Genomic DNA, 23726 nt, shown 5'->3' on the forward strand with positions numbered 1-23726 from the left:
ATTGTATGATTGTAAAAAGTTTTCCACCGATTGATATTAAATTCAATATGGACTGTAATAAAGAAAAAAAGAAAAATTTTCCAACTCTCGAAGTACTTATAGCAGCTGGGGTGATGAAGAATGCAACTGCTGACAATATTGCAAGTTCCGGTCTGAACTTTGAACACTTAAAAACAATATTCAGGAGAAAAGGAGAAGATGGACTGTTAAATGTTTTTACTGCAAAAAATAGTGAAGGCCAACCTCGAGTAACCAACGCAAAGAGGACTCTAGAGTCTGTGGTGCCTAAACTTGCAGCTTACTTTGAAAAAAATTGTTAAAGCTCATTTTGTATGTGCAGTATTTTCTAAAGGGTAATATGGTAAACACATAAAACATATAATGTGTTACACTTATAACATTGATGGCATTATTTGTTAAATGTCAGACCTGATTTTTTGTATGGATGGAATATGACTTAATGTTATTTTTAAAAATAGTGAAATGTTAGTGGGTGGGATATAGGCTCATATTGTTCAATTTTTTAGTGTTATTAATACTATTTTGAGCCTTGAAAAGCAGTTTTTTCACAATAGTTTAGCTAAAACATTTGGTATTAAATGTATTACTATTTTGAAACATTAATTTATGATGGAAGCAATCTAGTAATGTTTAAATTTTGATTTTTTGCTACATAAACAAATTTATTCAGATTTTTCATGTGTCGACCAGTGAGCGACAATAAATTTGAAAACTTTTTTTTTTTCAAAACTAGACGGTAAATCTTTTTGTAATTTGGTACAAAGCTTTTTATACATATTGATATCAATTTCTGGTAAATTTCAGGTCTGTCACTTTATTCAATTTTTTTTGTCGATTTTTTAAAAACGTTCATAGTTTTCTGAGAGTGGTAAAAGCTGGGGTGGGGGGGTAATGATTTTTTATTTTTTTCAAATATGTTGAATGAAATCAATATTTATGAAGTATTGTATTGTTGAGCAATATATTCTGTATGACATTAGGCCAGTATGAATGAAATTTTCTTTCAGTTTCAATAAAGAAGAATTTTTATTTATTTACTGTTGGTTGGATTTTTGAAGGTTATGGGTGGGGGTACAAAAATAACAATTACTACCTTAATAAACGGTGAAAGTTTTTATTATTTCATGTGTAAGTGTCTTACCTGATATAGAAAAGAACTAGCATGAATTTTTTTCAAATTGCAATATTGACCATTATGGGGCTCATTTTGTTAGACTTCAAGGCATGGGATAATTCTGGTAGTTGAGTAAAAAAATGACTTGACGAATTTGTCACATCACGTTCTGTTATTTAAGTGGTCCCTCATATACACTGGGAGTCCAATAAATTTTTTATGGTGTCAAACATCGAATTTAGGCAGTCCGACTCCTTATTTAACCAAATTGTTTAAGGATTTTGAATGTTTTATTATGTTAAACAGGATTTCTGCTGCTGGCATTATATTTTAATGCATCCATTTGTTTGCAAGAGCCTGAGAATTGTGCATCCAATTAGGCCCTTTAAGGGTAAACTGATGCAGGTCCTACAAAAATGTGCAACATTGTTTATCAGATGCTACAATACATAATGATCTGTCATATACAGTTCATTAGGACACAACCATTTAAATCGAGTTACATTTCTTTAAACATTTTGATTAATAACTATTTCATCACGTAGCGAAAGTAAAGTGTAAACTATGTGAGTTATACATTGTAATCTAGCTGATATTTCTTATATTTGCATCACAGAGATGTCGTACTTTTTCTTACCAGAAGCTATAAATGTGAAATATGGAAACATTTATGGTCGGCTAACACGGCAAAACTGAAAATTTCACAAGCTCGTTTAATTCAGTATGTTCTTGGACGACATTTGGGAGTACAAGCTATAGGCTTACGTTCGATTTTTCCAGGCATAACCTCAATTAAATTTGTAGTATATGTTATCCTTCAACCCAAAATAATAAAACCAAATTCAACTCCCGAATTTATCTTTTTCCAAGTTGCATTGGCATATTTGACCGTGCAAAGTCCTATTTCATAAGTTATTTTTATAGTTTATGTACGAAGAATGTAAAACAAAATGACCATCACCCAAAATAAATGCTACATGTAATATACATGTACATATGAATATCAAAATCCAAATATATGGGGAAAAACATGATAATATTGTTACACACAATAAAGTACTCATCATTTTCAAGTTCATCATTTCTAAAACATACTATATATCAATAAGTACATATATAAGCACCGCATGAAAATAGTTAAATCACATCAATTGTAGTATTTACCATTGAAGAATTCATAAAATTAAAGCGGCAGGATTTGGTGTTTGTTTGATTGGGTTTTACGTCACACGGACACAGTATAGGTCATTTGGCGATGTTCCTAATTTACTGGTGGAGTAAAGATCCCTTCCGTAAATTATTTCTGGCATGAATAGGCACCTGAGTAGAACCACCGACGGATAAGCTAGCTGGATAGCTTCCTCACATGAAATAATACAAAGTCCCTGTCGGGACTCGAACCCACATCGGTGAGGGGCAGCAAGTGGTTTGAAGTCAACGACCTTAACCACTCGGGCACGGACGCCCATGATTTGGAGTGATAAGAACAAATTTGGTTATGTATGTCGCACTCTTATCATATGGCGCGTTTTCCTAGATCTTTCGACTTTTCATATTGAGTTGAGAGAAAAAATTCAACCTGTAGACTTTCTATAATCAAGTATGCTTTTGCTTTTGTTGTTGTTGTTTGCTGTTCCTGACATAATAATAACTCAAAAGCAAAGTCGGAATGATATTAAATTATGAAATCTTAGTAACTTTGCACGATATACTGATTAGTGTTTCCAAATATCTATTATGATGGTATCCTCATTTTGATATCGTTATCATAATGTTCTACCTTACGTTAAAAAAATCAGCAGTTACATTTATATAAAAAAATACATTTGTCTAATGTAGTTCTTAAAAAGCGAAGGAAACAAAATTAAGATTCATATATTTCTTCTTTATTTCTTTCTGAACACATGCCTGGTGCCAAACATAGACAATAAATACCGGCGTTATGTTTGTAACAGCTCTGTTCGTTATATATAATGGCTTAATTTTGACTGTGTTAATAGTCATACATGTAACTGGTGTAATATCAAAGCACTGAATGCACTGATTGGGGAGGCTATGACAGAATGTTTCAGACTTCTTTTCGTTTTGCTTAAAATTTGCTGTTATTTCAATTATTACCAAAATAAGAAGATATGCACATTGCGCTATTTATCCTTACGGTTGTGTTCAACCATTCATATATATGGTTAATATGGTTGACTATTCATTTTTCTAATATTCCAGAACATTTCATTGAGGTCTACATTCGGACTGTTTATCATGCAAATTTTTGAAAAACCTAAACTGTCTATAATAAATGACATACCAGCAAGTATGACGACTGTTCATTATAAGATAACAATAATATTTTACAAACTGACGGTTTCTTTATCAAAATATTCTAGGACTGTTCATCATAAAAACTTTATGTCATTTTAATATCATTGAATGATAATAACAACTGCAAGTTATGCAACATTTTTATTGGACGTAAAAATTATACACATTTACATGTACCATAATTGAGATCAATATCTTGTCTTAATATCTTAATCAATGTCTTGTGATGGGTATTAATATTCATGCTCTACGGAGAGAAAGTTGTCTTCTCCAGAAGCAAATCTCGAATAAAATCACGTTTCAGAAAAATTATTCCCATTTTCATTACTGACAGCGTTGGATAATATGAAAGCTAAATATTTCTTGAAAAAAATACATATCTGCAAGCTTATTCAAAATTGAATCAACCTAAGTGAAAATTGGATCAGGAAGTTTTATATCTTTTTTTTTACCGCCAACACTCAACCATGCAACTTATGGTAGTTAATCGATAGATTATACATGGATTTTTAAACCTCATTAGCTTGAAATATACTTACTGCGGAAAATCTGTTGTTAACAGGGTTTGCGGTTATTATAGGGTGTTTTCCCTGTCGACCATTTCCCGCAAATAGATGAGAACATCGAAGCGTCAGTGCTATGAAGGTGTTATAAATTGGGCGTGTTTTGGGAAATTTTTGTTGAAACTTCTCCAATCCCATCCAGAGGGCGTGCACGTCGCGGAGAAGGCACACGGCAAGGTTATGGTCAAGTCATCATAAAGTACCAGAGGTGATTGGTTGACCTGTCGTGACTTACTCTAGAGGTTTGGCGCTAAAAATGCCATTTTTGTTATCGTCAGTCAGAGAGTTGATGCCTTGACAGTATTGTCGTTTCCTTTACGACCAACAAACGAAGAATGGGCTACCAGGAAGATTTTGCTTGAGAAAGACGTCCCCGATGCTATAATCTCGGACATATATGGTTATTCCGGCGCCGAGTAAATAAACTTAAAACACACACACTTTTGTTGAAAACAAAACAAAAAAACAACAACACATTTTCTGTAGTAATTTTTCAAGTGTTGTAAAATGAATACGAAATTCCTCTTATGCCGCCGTTTTTTTTATTTTTTTTTTTTATTTTTCAAAAAGACATTAATCACTTCAGCGCGCGCAACTATCGTTTTCAAATTAAAGTTTCTTTTTTAAAGCATCTTATTCTTAAATATTTTTATGTATCTCATAATCTGTATTGAAACTTTGAATTTTATTACACATGGACTATTAAATTATGATGCGTTGCCCTAGAATTGAATAAACTTTCAAATTACACAATACGGGGTCATTCATTTGATTGAAGGCTGATCTTTGCGTCTTTCTCTTAAATAATTATTTCCTTGTTAAAACATATTTGACCATATATTTCTGTCATTTAACTGTTCACTTTACTTCCGATTTTTGTTGTACGGAAACACATATGTTTCTATTTGTGTTTTCTAATAAATTCGAATCTATAATCAGTTTAATGGGATCACCACCTGTACTACTATTAGGTACCTTGGTCATGTTTTTTACCCCAAATATTTGAATTTTTCTATTGGGATTAAAATGAGCGTAGTTAACTTAACAACTGGTTGAATAAATCCCTGACCTGTCAAATTCTAATTATGAGATTAGTGGGTATATAAGACTTTCAAAATATTCCTAAACAAAAGAGCACATGTTTAAATTTATTCCTATACAAATAAAAGATCAGAGTAGGAAACTGTCAATTGCCAGACATATTTCTAAAAGATACTTTTATGTTAAAAGTTTGATTAATGAATAATGTAAGATGAAAATATATAAGTATTGCTTTTTTATTTTGCTAAATTTAAATGTAAAATGTAATCTTGTGCTGAAATTTTGTCGGAGGGTCCTTACGGGTTTTGTAGTAAAATAGATTTTTTAATTAATGGTTCAAGAATATAATGTTTTCAAATTATATGTTCATCACCATCAGTGAATTTTTAGTTAAATGTATGCAAAATATTTACTAACAGCTATATGATATAGCGGTTTATGAGCGTTTTCCGCGTACATCCTCCTAGGGTGTACTAATAAGTTAGTTTTCCATTGTTATCACGCAATCATGATCTGATGTAAGCGACAGTTTACAATTATTTGTCTTTAAAAATAATTAAGGACTATTAATGGCTTATAACAACAAAAGAACATGCATGATATTGAGAATACGGTGTTGCAACGTTCTAGTTAATGACCCGTCATAGACAGTTGGTCGCTGCGTAGTAATTGGGAAAATTGTTATCAAAAAATAAAAAGAATATTTGCCCCAAATTAAAGCATTTAGATCTACTTATAAATTTTTTCATTTATGCTTTTTGTTAAAAAATATTGATAAAGTTTATTTATATAGAAGGGTTTTCATACTAGAACTATTATGACCAACGTAATACGACTGCCTAAACCTGAATTACCGCGGCAGTATGACGTCACGGAGTAGTGATTTTTGAAAAAATAAACAAAAATGTTTCAGATAATTATTATCTTTACAAAATTGCAGATATGAAAATTAAAGAATGAAAGTATTTTCATATTGTAAATGTCTGTGGTGAGTGATGAGTCAGCTTTAAAAAAAATCAAGGTACTATTTTTTTACCTGATTACCGCGGCAGTAAGATTTGACGAATGGTATACACATTGGGGAGGCATAGGCCTCCCCCAAAAAAAATTATGCAATAAAACTTGGGTTTGATATGCCTAGAATAATTACATTGGGGGAAAGCAATTCATATCAAACGATAATTTATGATTTATAAGGGGCTGTATTGAACCCGCCCTTCTCCAAAACAAACTGTGGTATTAAACCCAATTTAATATTTTTGAAATTGTTGCATCGTTCTATTTATTCACCGTTAAAAATAGATGTTCAAATTGATGTGAACCCAACGACCGTTCTTAATCTGTGAATTTAACGTTATTCCCTTTAAGTCAAGGTGATAACGGTCCGTGGCAATTCCCAAATAACTAACGAACAAATATCTAAAGAATACACCAAATTGAGTTAAAGGGCTGAACTTGAAGCAAGTTAGGCCCTTTGATTGTTACGCCAATGATTTGTCGGATTTTTTCCCTGGTGGCGTTTTTCGTGTTTGCTGCAGAACATTCGCGAGCCAAGACTTACACACTGGCAATCCGGTGGCTGTGGAAATTTTCCGTTGAAAGGGTTAAAAAAAATTAATTTAAAATTTAGATAATTTCAATTTAAAATTGAAAAAAATGTAGAAAAACCGTTTTATTTGTGAATCATAAAATTGTCCCCTTTTTCTTTTAATTTTTAATATTATATGGAATTAAAACAAATTTTTTACATATTTCCCCCTAAATTTGAACGTTAAAAAAAGGGAAAAAATAATTGATAAAAAATTTTCATTTTAAAGGGGTATAAATTTATAAACTGATGAATTATTTTAATTAAAAAACCCATTTAAAAGCTCCATTATTATATGGTTGATTTCCGAAATATCTGTAACATAGTCATTTATTAGAATGTCTCTGTTATTTAATACAGATGAATAATGTACGTAAACAGAATAAAATGTTCCGGAACAAAATATAATTTAGGTATTTTAAAAAGGTTTTATCTGTTTAGCAATGATTTTTTGCGCACGCGTCATTCGCTTATAAAGCAATAAATTTCCAATTATTTTCTCATTCAAGCATTTTCAAGTTTTTAAAAAAGAAAATCTTCGATCATGGTTCTTGGTCAAAATTTAATTTTGTCATTTGAAATTATTGATGTAGTAATTTTGGGAATAAATAATGACGTGATAAGTATGAATAACAATTCCATCCCCTTCTTTTAAGTGCGTGCAAAATATCCATGTTTCAGTATAGTGCTTTACAAAAACAATGCTTATTTCTTTTTATAGGTGCCCCTGGAATGAAGGTGTACGATGTAAAATATAGTTTTAAAGGAAATAAACACCAAGGACCATTTCACCAAGGAGGTTAATCTTATTTGAATATCCAATACATGATAAATAAAAGTTGTTAAACTTGGTCGTTTAATTAGATTTTCATGGCGGTTGGTCAAAATGTAATTTTCTTTGATATAGTGTACATGCACGTCATGTTTATAAGCATGTGATCTGAGGAGTACAATAACGTGTTTGCTTCTTTGAAAAGAAACATGCAAGAAGTCTTTTTGCAGCTGTTTAAGATTTTTTTAATTGTTCAAATTACAGTAAAGAATTTTTGATCGGTCGAACTGCATCTGTGAACAATTGCAATATATCTGTAATTTTCGTCAGTTTCCGGAAAATCTCTTAATTAGGAATAATCAGCGAGATGTTCCGATGTTAGAGGAGCAACAAAATTTCATAACATAGTATTTTGTAGCTCTATTGCTTAGCTGTTACTATATTTTTCGAAACATTAAATTGTATACTATTCAGATTTAAAGGGTGACAAACGGAAAGAGCCATTTATTGTAAAGTAAATTATATTTTTCGACTTTTCCTTTACCGATTTAAGTCGTATTTAGAAGCTGACTATGCGCAAAACAATATTGTAGATTGGTTGTAATGATTTTAGCCATTAATTAAGTAAGATTTATTAACTTCAATTTGATAACCAAAGAATGGATGCCACCAGCAATCATCCTCAACACTGTGGGGAGGTCTGATTACCTCTCCGATGATGACTTTCACTTATAAGATTGATGTATGTGCTTTTCCTCATGTTGGTAATATGCAATAGAAAATACTTATCTTGCTTCATACATACTTTATCGGTATTTAACTTTAAAATTATTTTCAAAATCACCGAGTGAACTTCAAAGTCTTAAGTTTTGTAATACAAAACATATCAAAGGCCAGTCTAAGTAATAAAATCAACCAAAATAGTTCTAATTTAAATCTGGCATTGCGGAAAGACTTGAAAAATATCTATCTATTGTCGCTCATTTATTGAGAGAGGAACCCATGTGGTCAGCAGGAGAAATACCAGTCCTTTCTGCTGTTATGGAGGTCACGTTTGACATTCCTCAACATATTGTTGACTTCATTATTGCCTTAAAGTCAGTCCAAACAGATACGTTACTCTACAGTCTGATCATCTCTAAATAACGCTATGCACTTATATAAGAAATAATTATTAGATTGCATTACTCCACCGCCTAAAAATTAGCAGTGAAAGACGATTTTAAATGCATTTACTGACTTTTTTTACTGTTCTCGAATCAATTATTTCAATCATTTTGAAGATTAAAGATTAAATTTGTTTAGAATTAATAATTAAATAAAATCTGAAGTCATATTATAATTCTAATCATGCACTTCCGAATATTCTACAATTTGTCGCAACATAACTCACTGAATGATTTTTCAGCTGATGGTCGCTGGTACCATAGAAATCACAAAACGGCATACAACGGGAAAGAAAAGATCAAGTATACAATTACTGCTGAAATTGATGGAAAAACTGTAGTATCCAAAGGCAAAATTCACCCAGGTTAATTTTACACCATTTGTTATTACATATCTTTTTTAGATAAATATGTTACTGCCGATAAATGTATACCCGCATAATTGTGTACTAGTATTTTGGTATAAAACATTTTTTTATTTATTTCAAAATAATACTCATTTTGTACAGTGTACTATTTCCATGAAAATAAAAGTAGAATGAACTTCGAAGATTGTGAAAATGTCAATTTTCTTAGTATATAGTATATTCCGCTGTTATTAATGTAAACATAAAAAATTATATCAAATACAGCTTTAATTTCCTTTTGATAAACAATTAATCTATGAGAACATTTGTCCTCTGGGTTGTATTAATCTAAAGAAAATTGCCGTTTTTGTAGAAGAAAGAAGCGTTGCCTTTGCTCCACCTAAAATAGTCAAAAGATGTTCGTCAGTTTTCCGAGATGATTTTAATGGAGCATTTAATCCAAACGGCTGGAACTATGAAGTGTCTATGTATGGTGGATATGTAAGGACATTATCATTATATAATAATACTTCACTCTTAACTTCATATGTAATGAAGAGAACATTTGACCATTCATATCAATAAAAAGCAAAACTTAAACTGAGACAGCCAATACGATAAAAGTTATTGATAATTTATATTTAAAATACTTTCGTTTGTTTTGTCGGGTAATTTTCCTAAGAGAAATTTAACCGTCCATTATAATATAGGAGGCTAGAGAAGGTGTTACTTTTTTATTTTATTCAGAAACTTAAGGAGTTATTCTAAAATTTTCTGTTTGAAACTTGTTACACATATATTTTCAGAATTGGGAAGTACAGGCTTACGTTCCTGATGCCAAAAATATTTTTACAAGAAACGGACATCTTTTCATTAAACCCGTAAGTGATCCCTTTTTTCAACACATTTTAAAAGCCTTGTGAGATGTAATACATACGGAATATTATGCTGTAGTAGCTATCTGAGGCTTTGTATTTTTCTACGAGCAGCGGTGGAAAATTGATATCAGTTGTCAAGAAATAAATTCATGACTGACGGATGAATACGCAATTCTTGCAAACTTGCCACGCCTTTAATAATTTTGGTTCCCATTTCCAAATGCAACGTTATACAAAGCTATGATCGGAACCAACGTCAAATATTGTCCGGCTCTTCCATATATGGTACCGTATTTGTCACTAACATAATACGGAAATTTCTATCCGTTGAAGCGTATTTGCGCTTCAATATTTGTGTGTATTTTAGGGAGAAAATTTATAGGTATATAATAAAAGGCAGTGTATACTGTTTATCCGCATCGTCTTGTTCATCATCATTATTAGTTTTTTTTTTCAAAATATTATCTAGCTCTGTATTCATCAAATTATCGTTTATGTAAACACTAATTCCTTACAAAAACAGGTATACAGTAATGTGATATATATAATTTCTTTCGTTTGAGCAGACGAATTAGAAAGAAATTATTTTCCCTTCAATCGTGTAAAGTCTCCGATAGGGGTCGCGATTAGCGCACGAAGTTTTCGTGCGTAACGGTAGTCAAGTTATGTGTCAGTTCAGCTTTGGGTTACTGACCATTCTACACGTCGATTATTTTCTTTCTTTTTTTTTTTTTCAGTATAGCGACCCAAGTGCTTTCCGCAATTAAATATGAAATTATGAAATGATAATTGTGTTTGTTTGTTTCTTCTTAGTTAAGGAGACGATATAAGGTTTAAGGGAAAAATAGTGCTTTACAGAGCACGCGTGTCTATTTATCTTGTCTTCTTGAACAGGTGTATTTTGTGTGTACGTGCACATGTCTTAAGGAGATCTACATTTATTTGAATCTGACAAAGATGTTAACACAATTTATCCTATACGTTAGGCATAAAATGACTCTTCGTGAATGGCACATGTATCAAGACAAAGGGAACACATTTATGTTGGCAATAATACCCATACGTAGAGCTAGAAAATGGTCTTTTTTCTACCGATCATCATAAAAGGTTTTGTAAATATTTCAGACTCTGACAATAGACGATCCTAGGTTCACTTCACTTACAAGTGACGTCATGGATTTGAAAGGTATATGGCAGTATTATCAGTAATAAGTATTTTACATAATACCATTATGAAAAGTCATGATAAATGTCCAAATAGCCGTACTCAATTTTTAATGTGACTTTTACAGTGTATAGTTGTATGCTATAAGTATTTGTTTACTGGCGTTCTGTCGAATAATTATTTATACATGTACGTATTGTAGTCTTAGATAGATATGTTTGCTTCGTTTCAAGAAAACTTGCTCAAGTAAAAAAAAAACGAAATGAAAAAATAAGTCACAGACAATATGGATGTTACACTGACTGCCAATACAGAGCGGAATATCTAGCTCGAGAGTAACTGTTAACGGCGGTATCAAGGCTCTGCTTATGTTTCTCTAAACAGTTACCCGAGATATATATATATAGATGCTCCGGTCTGAGACAGCCTGTGTTTGATCCTTATTTGATAATATCACACTGGCCATAGCTTTCGCAGAAGCGGTGGGTCTACCGGTGCGGCGATGGAGAATTCGTCGCAGAAGCGGTGGAAAAACATGGCTGTCGGATAGTTTTTTGCTGGTGTCGGTAAGTTTATGACTTATTTGTACGTTATGTTTTTATGTTTAACTGATAACACCTAGTGAGACTGGAGCCCACATATGTACTCTTCCAACTTATTACACGCATGGGGTGCAAATCATGACCAGTTATGCAAACACTTCTGTACAGTTTGACGGAGGGGACGCCACTTTTGCCTAATTTTGTTTATAACACTATAAATGTACTCAAAACTACCCCTAGATACACTGGCATCGCATTCGTATGTATGATAATTACACAAAACAACCATATTTTGGAACTTTTGGAAATTGATATTACCATTTTAATAAAAGAATTGACAAAATATTGATAACAACGCAGACGGCGGTGGATTCGGTTGCAAAGCAGTGCGGTGGTCCCGATATCATTTATGTCTTTTTTTAACGTTAAAGTCACAGACACTTAGGAGTTGAGCTCCAAACACCTAAAAATACAAATGAAATATATATTTGTTAATCCTAACACATATAGTTGTTATATATATCAATGAAAGTAAATATACGCTTTTTTGCATCATGTACATTATAAATATGTTTTTATAAAACAATCCCTGTTTAAGATACTAGTTTAAAATATTGGGGTTTATGTTAGCTACATTTATCACACACCCGTGCCGATTTTGCGACTTTCCTTAGCGTCATTAGCGTTATGCTAACATAGTGTAAAGACGCGCTTAATGTTAGCGTTATACTATAGGCGCGTCAATGAAAACTGACTCTTATTTCACTTTAAACGGTCTCTATTTTGGGTATGTGATAAATAGAATATTAAATTCGTGTAAGTTCATTACTGAATTTATTGCACTCGTTGAATAAATTAATATCATGCTCGTCAGAGGCTCGCATAATATAATTTTATTCAACTCTTGCAATAAATTCAGTATTGAACTTACACTTATTCAATGTCCTCTATGTATGGGTTGTCTAAAAATTAATTATAATGTATATTTCTATTTTCAATCTATGCATCATGTACCTTATCAATATGTTTTTATAAAACAATCCTTATTTTTGATTCTAGTTTAAAATATTGGGATGTATGTTAACTTTGTAGTGCTTTAATGGTAATTTTAACTTATAAATTGAATTAAAAAATACCTAAAGTTTGTATTTTCTTTACAAACTATGCATTCATTTAAGTTATAAAATGTCTTGATAAATTAAATCCTAGTTTGGACACTAGTTCAACATATTGAAGTATATGTTAACTATGTATCGCTGAAATGTTAATTATAGCTTAAACTCGTATATTGAATTTAATTTATCAATTTAACAAATCAAAATGTTTTTGTAGTTTAACACACAAGAGTCATCATTAACTATGTATTACTAACACATTGGTCATAAATTTATTTTGAACTTTATTTTTACTTATGAACAGTTGTGATAACATTTTAATACATTGATAAGATGAGATGAGATGAGATAAGATCTGTTGATAGTGACACTAATTTTAGCTTTACTGAGTATTGCTTTATCTATTTTTTTATTTAATTTTATTTCATTTTTTTAATATAACTTAGCATGTTAACATTAAATTATATCAAATTTTTATTTAACATGTACAAAGCTATAAATAGGCTGCATGTAATATAAAAAATTATAGAATGCATTTTGAAATAAAATATTACAAAATACCTGACAAAAAAGGTAGACGAAAATGTTGTTTATTGGCCTATGAGCGAATTGCACATGCACGCGTTCAAATTATCGTATATTTTTGTTTGTAAATTGTAATTGTAATCTTTAAGTCACAATTTAAATTGTCGCTCTTTCGTTTTCGTTGCTTTTCACGGTCTGTCGTTCCTCCTTTGGTTGGACAGTTTGGTCGTTTTTGTTGTCCAACTTTGTGTCATCTATTATAACGTTTGCTACAATATTTTTCTATATGAAAGCGTATTTGAAGTTTCTGGTTAATCTTTTGATTATATCATAATCTATTTCTAGACAATAAAGACGTCTGGCTCTGCCAGACATTATCAATCAAATTTCTATGTTTGTATTTTAACTCTACTGAGGATGACACAAATTAACAAGGAGGAACATGTACCGTGGTAAAAGTAAAACATAAATACATTTTCAAACTTTTCATGAAAATAAACATGAATATTGAGGCGTGCTGCTTTAAAATCCTAATAATTATATATTTATTAATTCCAGCCTATATACTTATCATATATTTCAATAAAACTTACATATATGCTGTTTTGAAGAAAAAGTAAATATTTATACGTCAAAAATATACACAAGATAAAAAAAAATGTGTTAGAAAAAATTCGCACATCCTCCAAATCACCTTGCAATTGATTCTATTTCCAATATTTTCACATTATCATTTTGTCAACAGGCGACACGAGTCATCCATTAAACATATATTACTGGTACTTATTATATATTTTCATCATATTTTTCTTTTTCAACAATATCAAACTTCATCTTCAATATACAAACACACTATGTGACAAAATGTAAACTATCGCCGTTTTATTTATTTACAAAATATTTCAACAAATTCAAGCGTTGCACTCAGCTCTGTCGTATTTAAATGCGGTGCGCTATGAATGTGAGAACCCGCATTATCCCGAATGACTCCGATTATAGCAAGGCTGGTTCAAAGCGCATTTATATACAGCATATCTGAAAGTCATTTTGTTTTCAAAAAAGCGTATATTTACTTTCATTGATATATATAACAACTATATGTGTTAGGATTAACAAATATATATTTCATTTGTATTTTTAGGCGTTTGGAGCTCAACTCCTAAGTGTCTGTGACTTTAACTTTAAAAAAAGACATAAATGATATCGGGCCCTTCGCACTGCGTTGCAATCGAATCCACCGCCGTCTGCGTTGTAATCATTTTTTGTAAATTCTTATATGAAAATGGTAATATCAATTTCCAAAAGTTCCAAAATATGGTTGTTTTGTGTAATTATCATACATACGATGCGATGCCAGTGTATCTAGGGGTAGTTTTGAGTACATTTGTAGTGTTATAAACAAAATTAGGCAAAAGTGGCGTCCCCTCGTCAAACTGTACAGAAGTGTTTGCATAACTGGTCATGGTTTGCACCCCATGCGTGTAATAAGTTGGAAGAGTACATATGTGGGCTCCAGTCTCACTAGGTGTTATCAGTTAAACATAAAAAACATAACGTACAAATAAGTCATAAACTTACCGACACCAGCAAAAAACTATCCGACAGCCATGTTTTTCCACCGCTTCTGCGACGAAATCTCCATCGCCGCACCGGTAGACCCACCGCTTCTGCGAAAGCTATGGCCATACTTAATACATAATGATCATAATGATCTTACAAGGGGAAGAAAAACAGGGTTTTCTTGAACCGGTGTAAACAGTAGATATAATCATGATTCACGTGCAAGAAATTCGGTTTAATTGAAAGTATATCTAAGTGGAAGCAATCGTTGAGGCTGAAATAACAAAGGGGCTTCGAGTTTGTGGTTGGCACCTTTTCAACATAAATAACAGCTGTCATTTGACTTTAGCTATGTACGGATATTGTACCAATGCCGACAGATATGGCTGTCTGAGAGAGGGAAAATACGGAACGTTGCCACCAGTCATGTCCGGAAAAATCAAGTCAAAAAGTGCCATCAGATTTGGTTCTGTCGAGGTCAGAGCTAGAGTACCAAGAGGAGATTGGATTTGGCCAGGTATTTGAAGTTTCATTATGTTCTGTTATAAGGGTTAAAGACAGATCTTTCACTTAAATAAAACTGACAGTGTGTAAATATGGTATTCATTTGGTTAACACATATACAAAACTAATACTTATTATATGATACGAATTATCAACATATTTACTTTGTCATAGGACAAAAATTGCAGTGCATTACTTAACATTTCACTGTCATTAATATTGTTCCATTTATTATCTGGAACGAGAAATACACAACCTGACAAGGACTGACACTATAAATGGGTTTAGTTCTTATCAGTTGAATATGAGACAATTGTCACTCGGAGTTGACTTCGTCGCGTTATTTAACCTTACAATCAAGTCTGTTATAAATCGTCACGAAAAGGAAACATGTTAGTACAAGGTTATAGAACTGTATCATATAATGAGATCGTATCATAGTTTGGGGACATTTCTGTTGAAAATGTGTATACATATACACGCACAATGCGTTAACTGGAGTGCAGGTATAAGTTATACGCACTCAAGAGAATACCCATTGATTGTCTCATTTTTGCTGGGGTTTACTTATTGTGACGGCAGAGGAAGGAAAGGCGGTAGAAATATCATATTCAAATGCTTGTTCATTGGTTACTTTTTTTCTGGGGTTTCATATTGTGGCAACAGGGAACGTGTTTTTATGTTTGACTATGATACAAAAGAGAAATAACATAGAAACAGTCGGCAATCTGAATAATACTCAGGGGCTACGCCCCCCCCCCCCCCCTCGTACAAATTAGATAGCCTCGTGATTCGATACTCTTTCTATTACTAAAGAGTACTCGACAACAATTTATTTGTAAAAAATGTGATCGGTACATGTTTAGGTAATTTACAAATGCATGTAATATGCATGTTTTTAAAATGCAGTTCAAAACACCGTCCGGATAGCTCAATGGGTAGAGCGTTGGACTGAATCGGGCGATGCAGGCTCAACTTGTTTTACTTATAATAAAAATTATATAATCAGTTCAACAAAAACAAACGCTTTTCTTAATCTTTCGACGTTTAGTCTTCTTCAGAAAAAAATGACGTTTATAAAATAATAAATGACAAATGACGCAACGTCCGTTTAACTATACGCTAAACAGAACGTGACGTTAACACGGGAATAAAAACTTTGTCCAATAAATACAGAATCTTTCATGAATATAAATACAGCATTATACAATAAATTACACATATAATATGGATCTGCACATGTGATACAAAAATTCTCATAATTAATAATACTAAAAAACCTTGAAATGAGCAAAAACATACTACATGTATACGTATACCGGCTCAATAATGACAAAGTTATATATTGTACAAAACTTTGCATTCATACCATGAGGAGATAATGTCTTAAGCTTATTTTTTTTTTTTTTTTTTTTTTTTTTATAATTAACTTTGACATAAATGTATAGTAAGATATCAGATTACATTTTCGTAGGCATTGTATTAGTTTTCCCAAATGTTTTATGTCAGATTATCTTAATTTGAGCAAAGAGTTCACATATATCCAATTTATTTCTTTACTTATTTGAGATACTAGTATCATGATTTGGTAAATGTACATTTGTCCAGTATCATACTCGATAGTTGACATTTCAATTATTCCGACAAATTTGTACCGTATACATTATCTTATAGATATGATAGTTCAGTGTTAAAAGTACATGTATTTACTAATTGACCAGTGTATTGTAGCTATTTGGATGTTGCCAAGGGATAGTCATTATGGTGGATGGCCAAGATCAGGGGAGATCGACATCATGGAGAGCAGAGGTACCTGATATGTTTATTAAGATAACTCATGCTTTACATAACTTGTATGCATTTTGTTGTTTTTTGAGGTTTTACTTGTTCATCGTTAATTTCTAAAGATTTGAAGAAGAAATTTAATACGAGGCAGTATACATGTATAGTCTGGTAACAGAGCATATGTTGTAAATAAACCTAATTTGAACAAGTGGCATTATCACCACAAATTGAATTCTGTTCCCATGATACCAATCTGGTAAGACTGCACATATATGTGTAGACTTGCCTTGCTCTAAACATTTAACATAGATGTGTTGTTTTTTCATGTAGTGATCACAGGGTAAATATGATCAATAATATTCCTTTTACTTATATTGATATTAATCAATCCTCACTTGCCTTTCTGTTTTAAACTACATTAGTACATACGCATATTTTTGCTAACCATGGTTGTTATGCAGAAATAAACAAGAACATTTTTTATATATATTTACGATATTTTGCTATTGCTATTGCTACTTCTCCAGAAATCGTTGGCTACTTCATTATCAAGGTCACGGAAAAAGGTGTGCAATTTACGTGGGTTTTACCCTACATTAATTTTGTTTCAACTTACCACAGGGAACACACAGGCTATTGATGGAAACAATGTCAACCATGGCGTTGGTGAGGTAGGAGCTACGATGCACTGGGGACCTGATGCAGGGCAAAACAAGTTTTACCTTACACACGGGGATGTGTAAGTTGGATATTAATTTGCTCTTCTTAACTTTTTAGCACTAGAACTGTTAGATTGATAATAGCGATCATTTTAAAAATAAAAAAGACAGATATATATTTACGACTAGATCTCAACATTTTGTTACCGATGTCTAATGTTAAGATTTAAGGAAACATGCTGTTAAAGTTTTGTAGTCTTAACTAATGTATTACTTTTTGACAATTTTGATCTTCTTTTTTTCATTTAGACACGGTGACTGGAGCCATTCTATGCATACTTACAAACTGGATTGGGATGTTAATCATATTCAGTAAGTATAAACTAAGTGATTTATGCACAGATTGTCGTCATCCGAAATTATCTGCATTGACTTGGTGAACGCGTTACCGTAATATATCCAATATTTTAGTTCACCTGAGCTTTACCACTCTATGCAGGTTAACTCCTTGTAAAGAGCCTTTAGGTCACCATTTTGCTTTTATATTCGTCAAAATTTGTTAAAAATGCTTATATTAATGTTTGAAAGTTGGACATCTTTTGTAAAAGAACTAGGTCATCAGATTCAATCAAGAAAACAACATGTTTACATTCTAATAGAAGATCATAATTTATCAAAGTCTGTAGTAAGTTTTAAATGTATAGATTTTACCTTCAAAACTGGATGAGGAAAAGCGACCGAAGATTTTTAGTTATAGTCCTCGGATTTTACCTTTAACAAGACAGCTATATGTCTTACACTGCTGGATCATTTGAATTATATGTAGAAATTTTCAATTATCAACTGTACAAAATAAGTTTCTACACTTTTGTTTTACCATCATCAGTTAGACAATTCGAAGAATAGGGACAGCTATTGTTCCCACACCTACATCGGTATCTCCGACAACACAATTTGGTTAAGGTTTTGCGCGCAAGTTGGTATCTCTTAAACTACTGAAGGGAACGGGTTTAAACTTAACACATTTGTTCACAGCTATTGTCTAGCATGATTGGCACATGTTTCATTACTCTGAGCTCAGAGCTACTTTATACGGAGTAATGCCCATTTTCTTACTGTGAAGTACTGGGTATAGTCTAGGGCACTGTCATAGAAAAAACTCTGTTTTTTCCTATTCTAGTATATCGGTTGACGGTCGCACTATGATGGATGTTCCAATAACACAAAGTTTCTGGCAGAAAGGTGGATTCGGTGGTAATAATATCTGGGGAAGTGGTACAAAGGCAGCACCTTTTGATCAACCGGTAAATTGACTAAATTATTATATCATAAACCGTTGCAAGCCAGACATACGATTTGTATTTTTAACTTTCTTTTTTTAAAAAGTGTGAGCTTTTGCTACAGTTATATGTTGTTGTTCACGTTGACGTTGCTGTTTGCAATGCCGTATCCTTCCGAAAACTTCAACGTTGGTCATATTTCTTTTGTTTTGCAATGGATTGCATATATACTTGGACAAAAACCCTTTGGGTAAAGTCTTCAAGTTGTATGAATAAGTTCTGTAAACCATTTACTACAAGGTCTACCCTGATGGTCTTGCTCTTGAAAATTAAAAAAATCTTGCTTGGTCGCCGCTTAGCGGTGGCTCATGACTACATGATGTACTCGTACAATGTTATTACTTTTCCTCACTTTTAACTTATCTTAATATTGAACTTTTTTCTTAATTTCATTTATTAATTTCGTTTGCACCAAACCATGTCAAATTATTTTCATATCTTACCGTTACGATTTCGATTTGGCGACTGAAGACTGTCGTACATTGAACTTAAACTACCAAATAATGTCAACCTAAAATAGATCTTTTATTTTTCCGAATAGCCCATTTCACCAGCCTTTCGTAATTTATCGGAAACATTTGTAGACACGCATCACGTGGGAGGTAAAGTGCTAATATGTTTGACCAATGAAATACTGGTTCTCGAGTGTACATGTATTGTTTATATTTACGACAATGGCGGGTGATTCAGCGGCTGACGAGCGAGTGTTTATTGAATTAAAAGATGCTTATTCTTCTGGAAAACTCTCACAAACACTTTCATTTTGGTGTACGGACATAATCCCCTTCAGTCAAAATCCCTACTTTCATTTTTTAAACTGCTTTCTGATGTCAAATTTAAACATTTCATTATCAGAATCCAATGGATTATCTTCCGCATCGGTCTCAAATGCTGACGATTTCTGATTGGCTTATATTTAAATATTCTCGGGGAATACCTCGACACTACAACGTGGCGACCGGGAAGTAAAGCAAGTCTTATCTAGCCGCATATATGTGACATGCAGGACAGGTGTAAAGTCGATATCGACTCGTTATCGTGGCGTTAGGTAAAGGAGGAAGTTTAAACTGATGTATTATCGTCAATGAGTTAACTATGCCGTATAACGGCATATTTCTCGAAATATTTCAACTTTGTGGTAAGAATCCGCCATGTAAATTTCCTTTGTTTATTTTTATGTTACTATTATTAGTAATAGATTGTACATGCATCCACCAGCATTTGATTGGTCAGTTGATTATATGCTCGGAATCTGATCGTAGCACTTCGCTAATTTACGTGAGAAATCGTAGTGAAATGGGCTATACTTTTGCCATATACGAGCACTTGTCTTGCATTGCAGTTTTACTTGATTCTAAATGTTGCTATTGCTGGAACAAACGGATTCTTCCCTGACAACTGGAGATATAATTCACCGAAACCATGGAATAACAATTCACCAACCGAACCTAAGGACTTCTGGGACCATAGAGCTGACTGGCTACCATCATGGCATGGAGACGATGTTGCCATGGAAATCGATTATATTGACATGCAACAATGTTAAATGTAATGTAACTATGTAAAATTACTAGAATAAAATAAGTTTTTTGATGAATATTTAAAATTCTCAGGTACTTATCTTATACATGGTGGCGTAAAATAAAAGACCATCATATAAGGGTTTTTTTATTTTGTAATACAAATGAGTGCTTGTGAATATCTAACTAGACCACATCATTGATTATGGAGAAAATAGTAATTGATGTGAAACACTTCAGCACCACTACATGTTTTATAGTTTGTTCAATGCTTACATGTACATAGAAAACTGGCCTAATTAGTCCCAATAACACTCTATTATAGAACATTTAGTGGTGTGAATTGTTAGAACTTCCTGAAAAGAAATCAATGAATTAACAATGTTCCTCATTTAACTATCATTACTCATGACTCCGTCAGTTAAGGCATCTGGTTCAGACTAACATTACCACTTGCAAGGTTTTTCAACAAACTTCTATTAACATATGTAGTTCCCTCTCCCTGGAAACTTGCCAATGTATGTTTAACTTATTAAAAGTATAATCCTTCCAAAACATGTAACTGCAGACCTTTATCTCTCCTTAGCTATTTCGGAAAAGTTATTGTAAGATGTATCCATTAATACTTGTATAACTACTGTATGTAATTTCCAATAATTTTCTTAAACCATTTAAATTTTGGTTTCATTACAAGGCATTCAACAATATATCATCTAACCGTTCACAACAGCCCCAGATGAAACAAAACTTGTTTTCATTTTGTGATATACTCCACGCTTTCGATATTCTTTAGTTGGCATCAAGGACTCCTATACAAACTTTCTTCTATCGGCGTACAAAAGTTTCTTCTTCAGTGGTTCTCTTAGAATCGTGCTATAAGAAAACAAGGGGTCATTGCATCAAATACTTCTGTAACTTTTAAATATCAATACTCGAGTCCTTAGAGGTCTTTCTAAGGCTTTCTAGTATACATTAATGACAGGATTTCTAATATTCAAGAAAATATTCGACTATATGCTGACAAAAGAAATACATTATCTTCAAAACAGGATGAGTGGTCAGTAAGAAGTTTTGACGTTGAGATTTAACGTATGTCTGACGCTATATTCAAGAATGTCAAGAAAATCGCAATACCTAGTATATGTTTACAGAGCGAGCACCTTTTACTTCATACAGTACTCATATAAGCACTTGCAAAATGGGAAGATTTCAATGAATTTCTGCTTTTAGTCCTGAATGAAACCTATGGTCATGCTCAAATTAGTTAAAACCGATGGAAAAGTACCATAACATTTTGCAATCATTGGTGAACATGTTACATAAGAATTATATGTCACGGGAAAGAAAAAATGCAAAATGGGATGCCTGTAGTCAAGCCATCATGAAAAGTGTATTGTTAATAAGGACACGTATCAAACATTTTGCAGTATCTCTGAAATTAAAGACTGTAAAAAACTTTGAGTGTGCTGAAATTCTCAAAGACAATTTGTGTATGTTCTAAAAAATGGCTTTGATTTAAAGTGTATCCCTTCCAGAGGCGATACTAGTACTTTGAAAAAAAAACAACAACAAAAACAACAATTCACTAAACTGATGCCATTTTATATGACCTGTCCTGATTTATGTAAGAGGAATACGACCAGGCTTGCACATAACACAGTTTAATGTCATAATTTGGATAGAGATAAGACTATATATCAGATCCATACAATAAGTACAGACATTTCAATTTGAAGTTAGTATCACGACTGAACTGATTGCAATTAGAGTCATCGGATAGAAAGAATGTTTGCCGTTGTTTTGTGTAGTTTGCTGGTAGCGGCCGCTCTCTCGGCTGAAATACCAACACCAAAGTTGAATCACCTGGCTTCAGGAGATGTTGAAATATCTGTGGAAGGTAATAACAACCGACAGTTAGAGGTTTTTAATCAATAGCTCGTTTAGCTTAGCAGAGCATAGCTCATTTCTGTGTCTTCTACATATTTACATAGATTTAAACTGTCATGACAACCAAAGTGATCGCGATCAAGTAAACTCGTCTATGGTAAATTTAAGAGAAGTAAATAAAAAAAAATGGATTATATGATGAACGTATAGCTCTTAAATAAATATAATTGACAGTGTTTATTATAGGTGTAGTGTACCTTGGATTTTACTTATCGAAAAGTGAATGTAGGTGGTGGTATCCATTACGATAAAATGTTATAAAGGTCACGATAAAGTACGATTGCAAGCGTTATGTTTCGATTCTTTACACTAACTTATAGACTTTAAATTAACTAATTTAAGTCTTATTTAGGTAAGTATTTTGAAAGAATAAACTAAAGATAAAGTTTTAAAATCCAAGATGTACGTAAGACCCTAATAGACAAATGCATGCTACTAAAATATATTTTATGCTTCAACAACAACAAAAAAGCGTAGGAAGTAAAGAAAAGAGTACAAAGAAAATTCGCACGTAATGATAATTGATATTATTCATGCAATAAGCAAAATCATCCGTTGCTAACGATTTATCTATAATGATATCTTTTAAACAAGTGAAGAGAATTAGTTGTCTATTTACAGAGTGTATTTTAACACAAGAAAGGACTGCCGTAAATATATACTACATGTATATTTTTTGATTTGGAGATAAAATAAAACACAGATATAAAAAACGTAGTTACTGTAAATTGTGTACATTTGTAAGTTTTATGGTTATTTTTATAGATAAGAACATGGGTTGCTATATGTTTTATTGGAATTCATAGTCACTTTACGTCAATTAATACTTGGATGTTTTAAAAATTGTAAATTGGTAGCATGTTAACCAAATCAATCAAACGGGCAGAACACATGGAATAACAGGCGATTTTTTTGCGTTCCAACGGACATATAAAGTTATGCAAGTGGATGTGATTTTATATCGTAGTGTTGGATTTCTTTGATTCTGATTTGGTATATATTCATTTTAATTCATTCTTATTCATTTACTTAAATTGCATGAAGGCATATTATTGGATAAACGATAATGTTGCAGTGTTCATGTAGTAAACACCTAAATAATGAAACGAAGCAGTCATTCTTTTCATAGTATTTTGAAGGGTTAAATCATGTTAAGCTTTGTAAATTTTTGTTAATGCATATCTGAAATTAGTTTTGTGAACCATTGGATGATAGTAACTCTATTCGTTAAACTTTTGAAAACATCAATTTTGCA

At 32.3% G+C, this 23726-nt stretch overlaps 1 protein-coding gene across 1 annotated transcript; it reads left to right on the plus strand.

The window, feature by feature from the left end:
- The first annotated feature begins 47 nt into the window (after positions 1 to 47).
- Positions 48 to 20582, plus strand: LOC132714470 (beta-1,3-glucan-binding protein-like). Its single transcript, XM_060697368.1, has 12 exons — positions 48 to 315; positions 7368 to 7445; positions 8827 to 8949; positions 9305 to 9432; positions 9738 to 9812; positions 10935 to 10995; positions 15066 to 15233; positions 16952 to 17029; positions 17627 to 17744; positions 17974 to 18036; positions 18845 to 18968; positions 20347 to 20582. Exons 1-12 carry the CDS (start codon positions 48 to 50, stop codon positions 20548 to 20550), a joined length of 1488 nt encoding a protein of 495 aa, XP_060553351.1. The 3' UTR covers positions 20551 to 20582.
- Positions 20583 to 23726: the final 3144 nt, after the last annotated feature.

The sequence above is a fragment of the Ruditapes philippinarum genome, unplaced genomic scaffold (assembly GCF_026571515.1).
Source record: "Ruditapes philippinarum isolate M1 unplaced genomic scaffold, ASM2657151v2 ctg12_1_1_1_1, whole genome shotgun sequence".
In the NCBI taxonomy this organism is placed as follows: domain Eukaryota; kingdom Metazoa; phylum Mollusca; class Bivalvia; order Venerida; family Veneridae; genus Ruditapes; species Ruditapes philippinarum.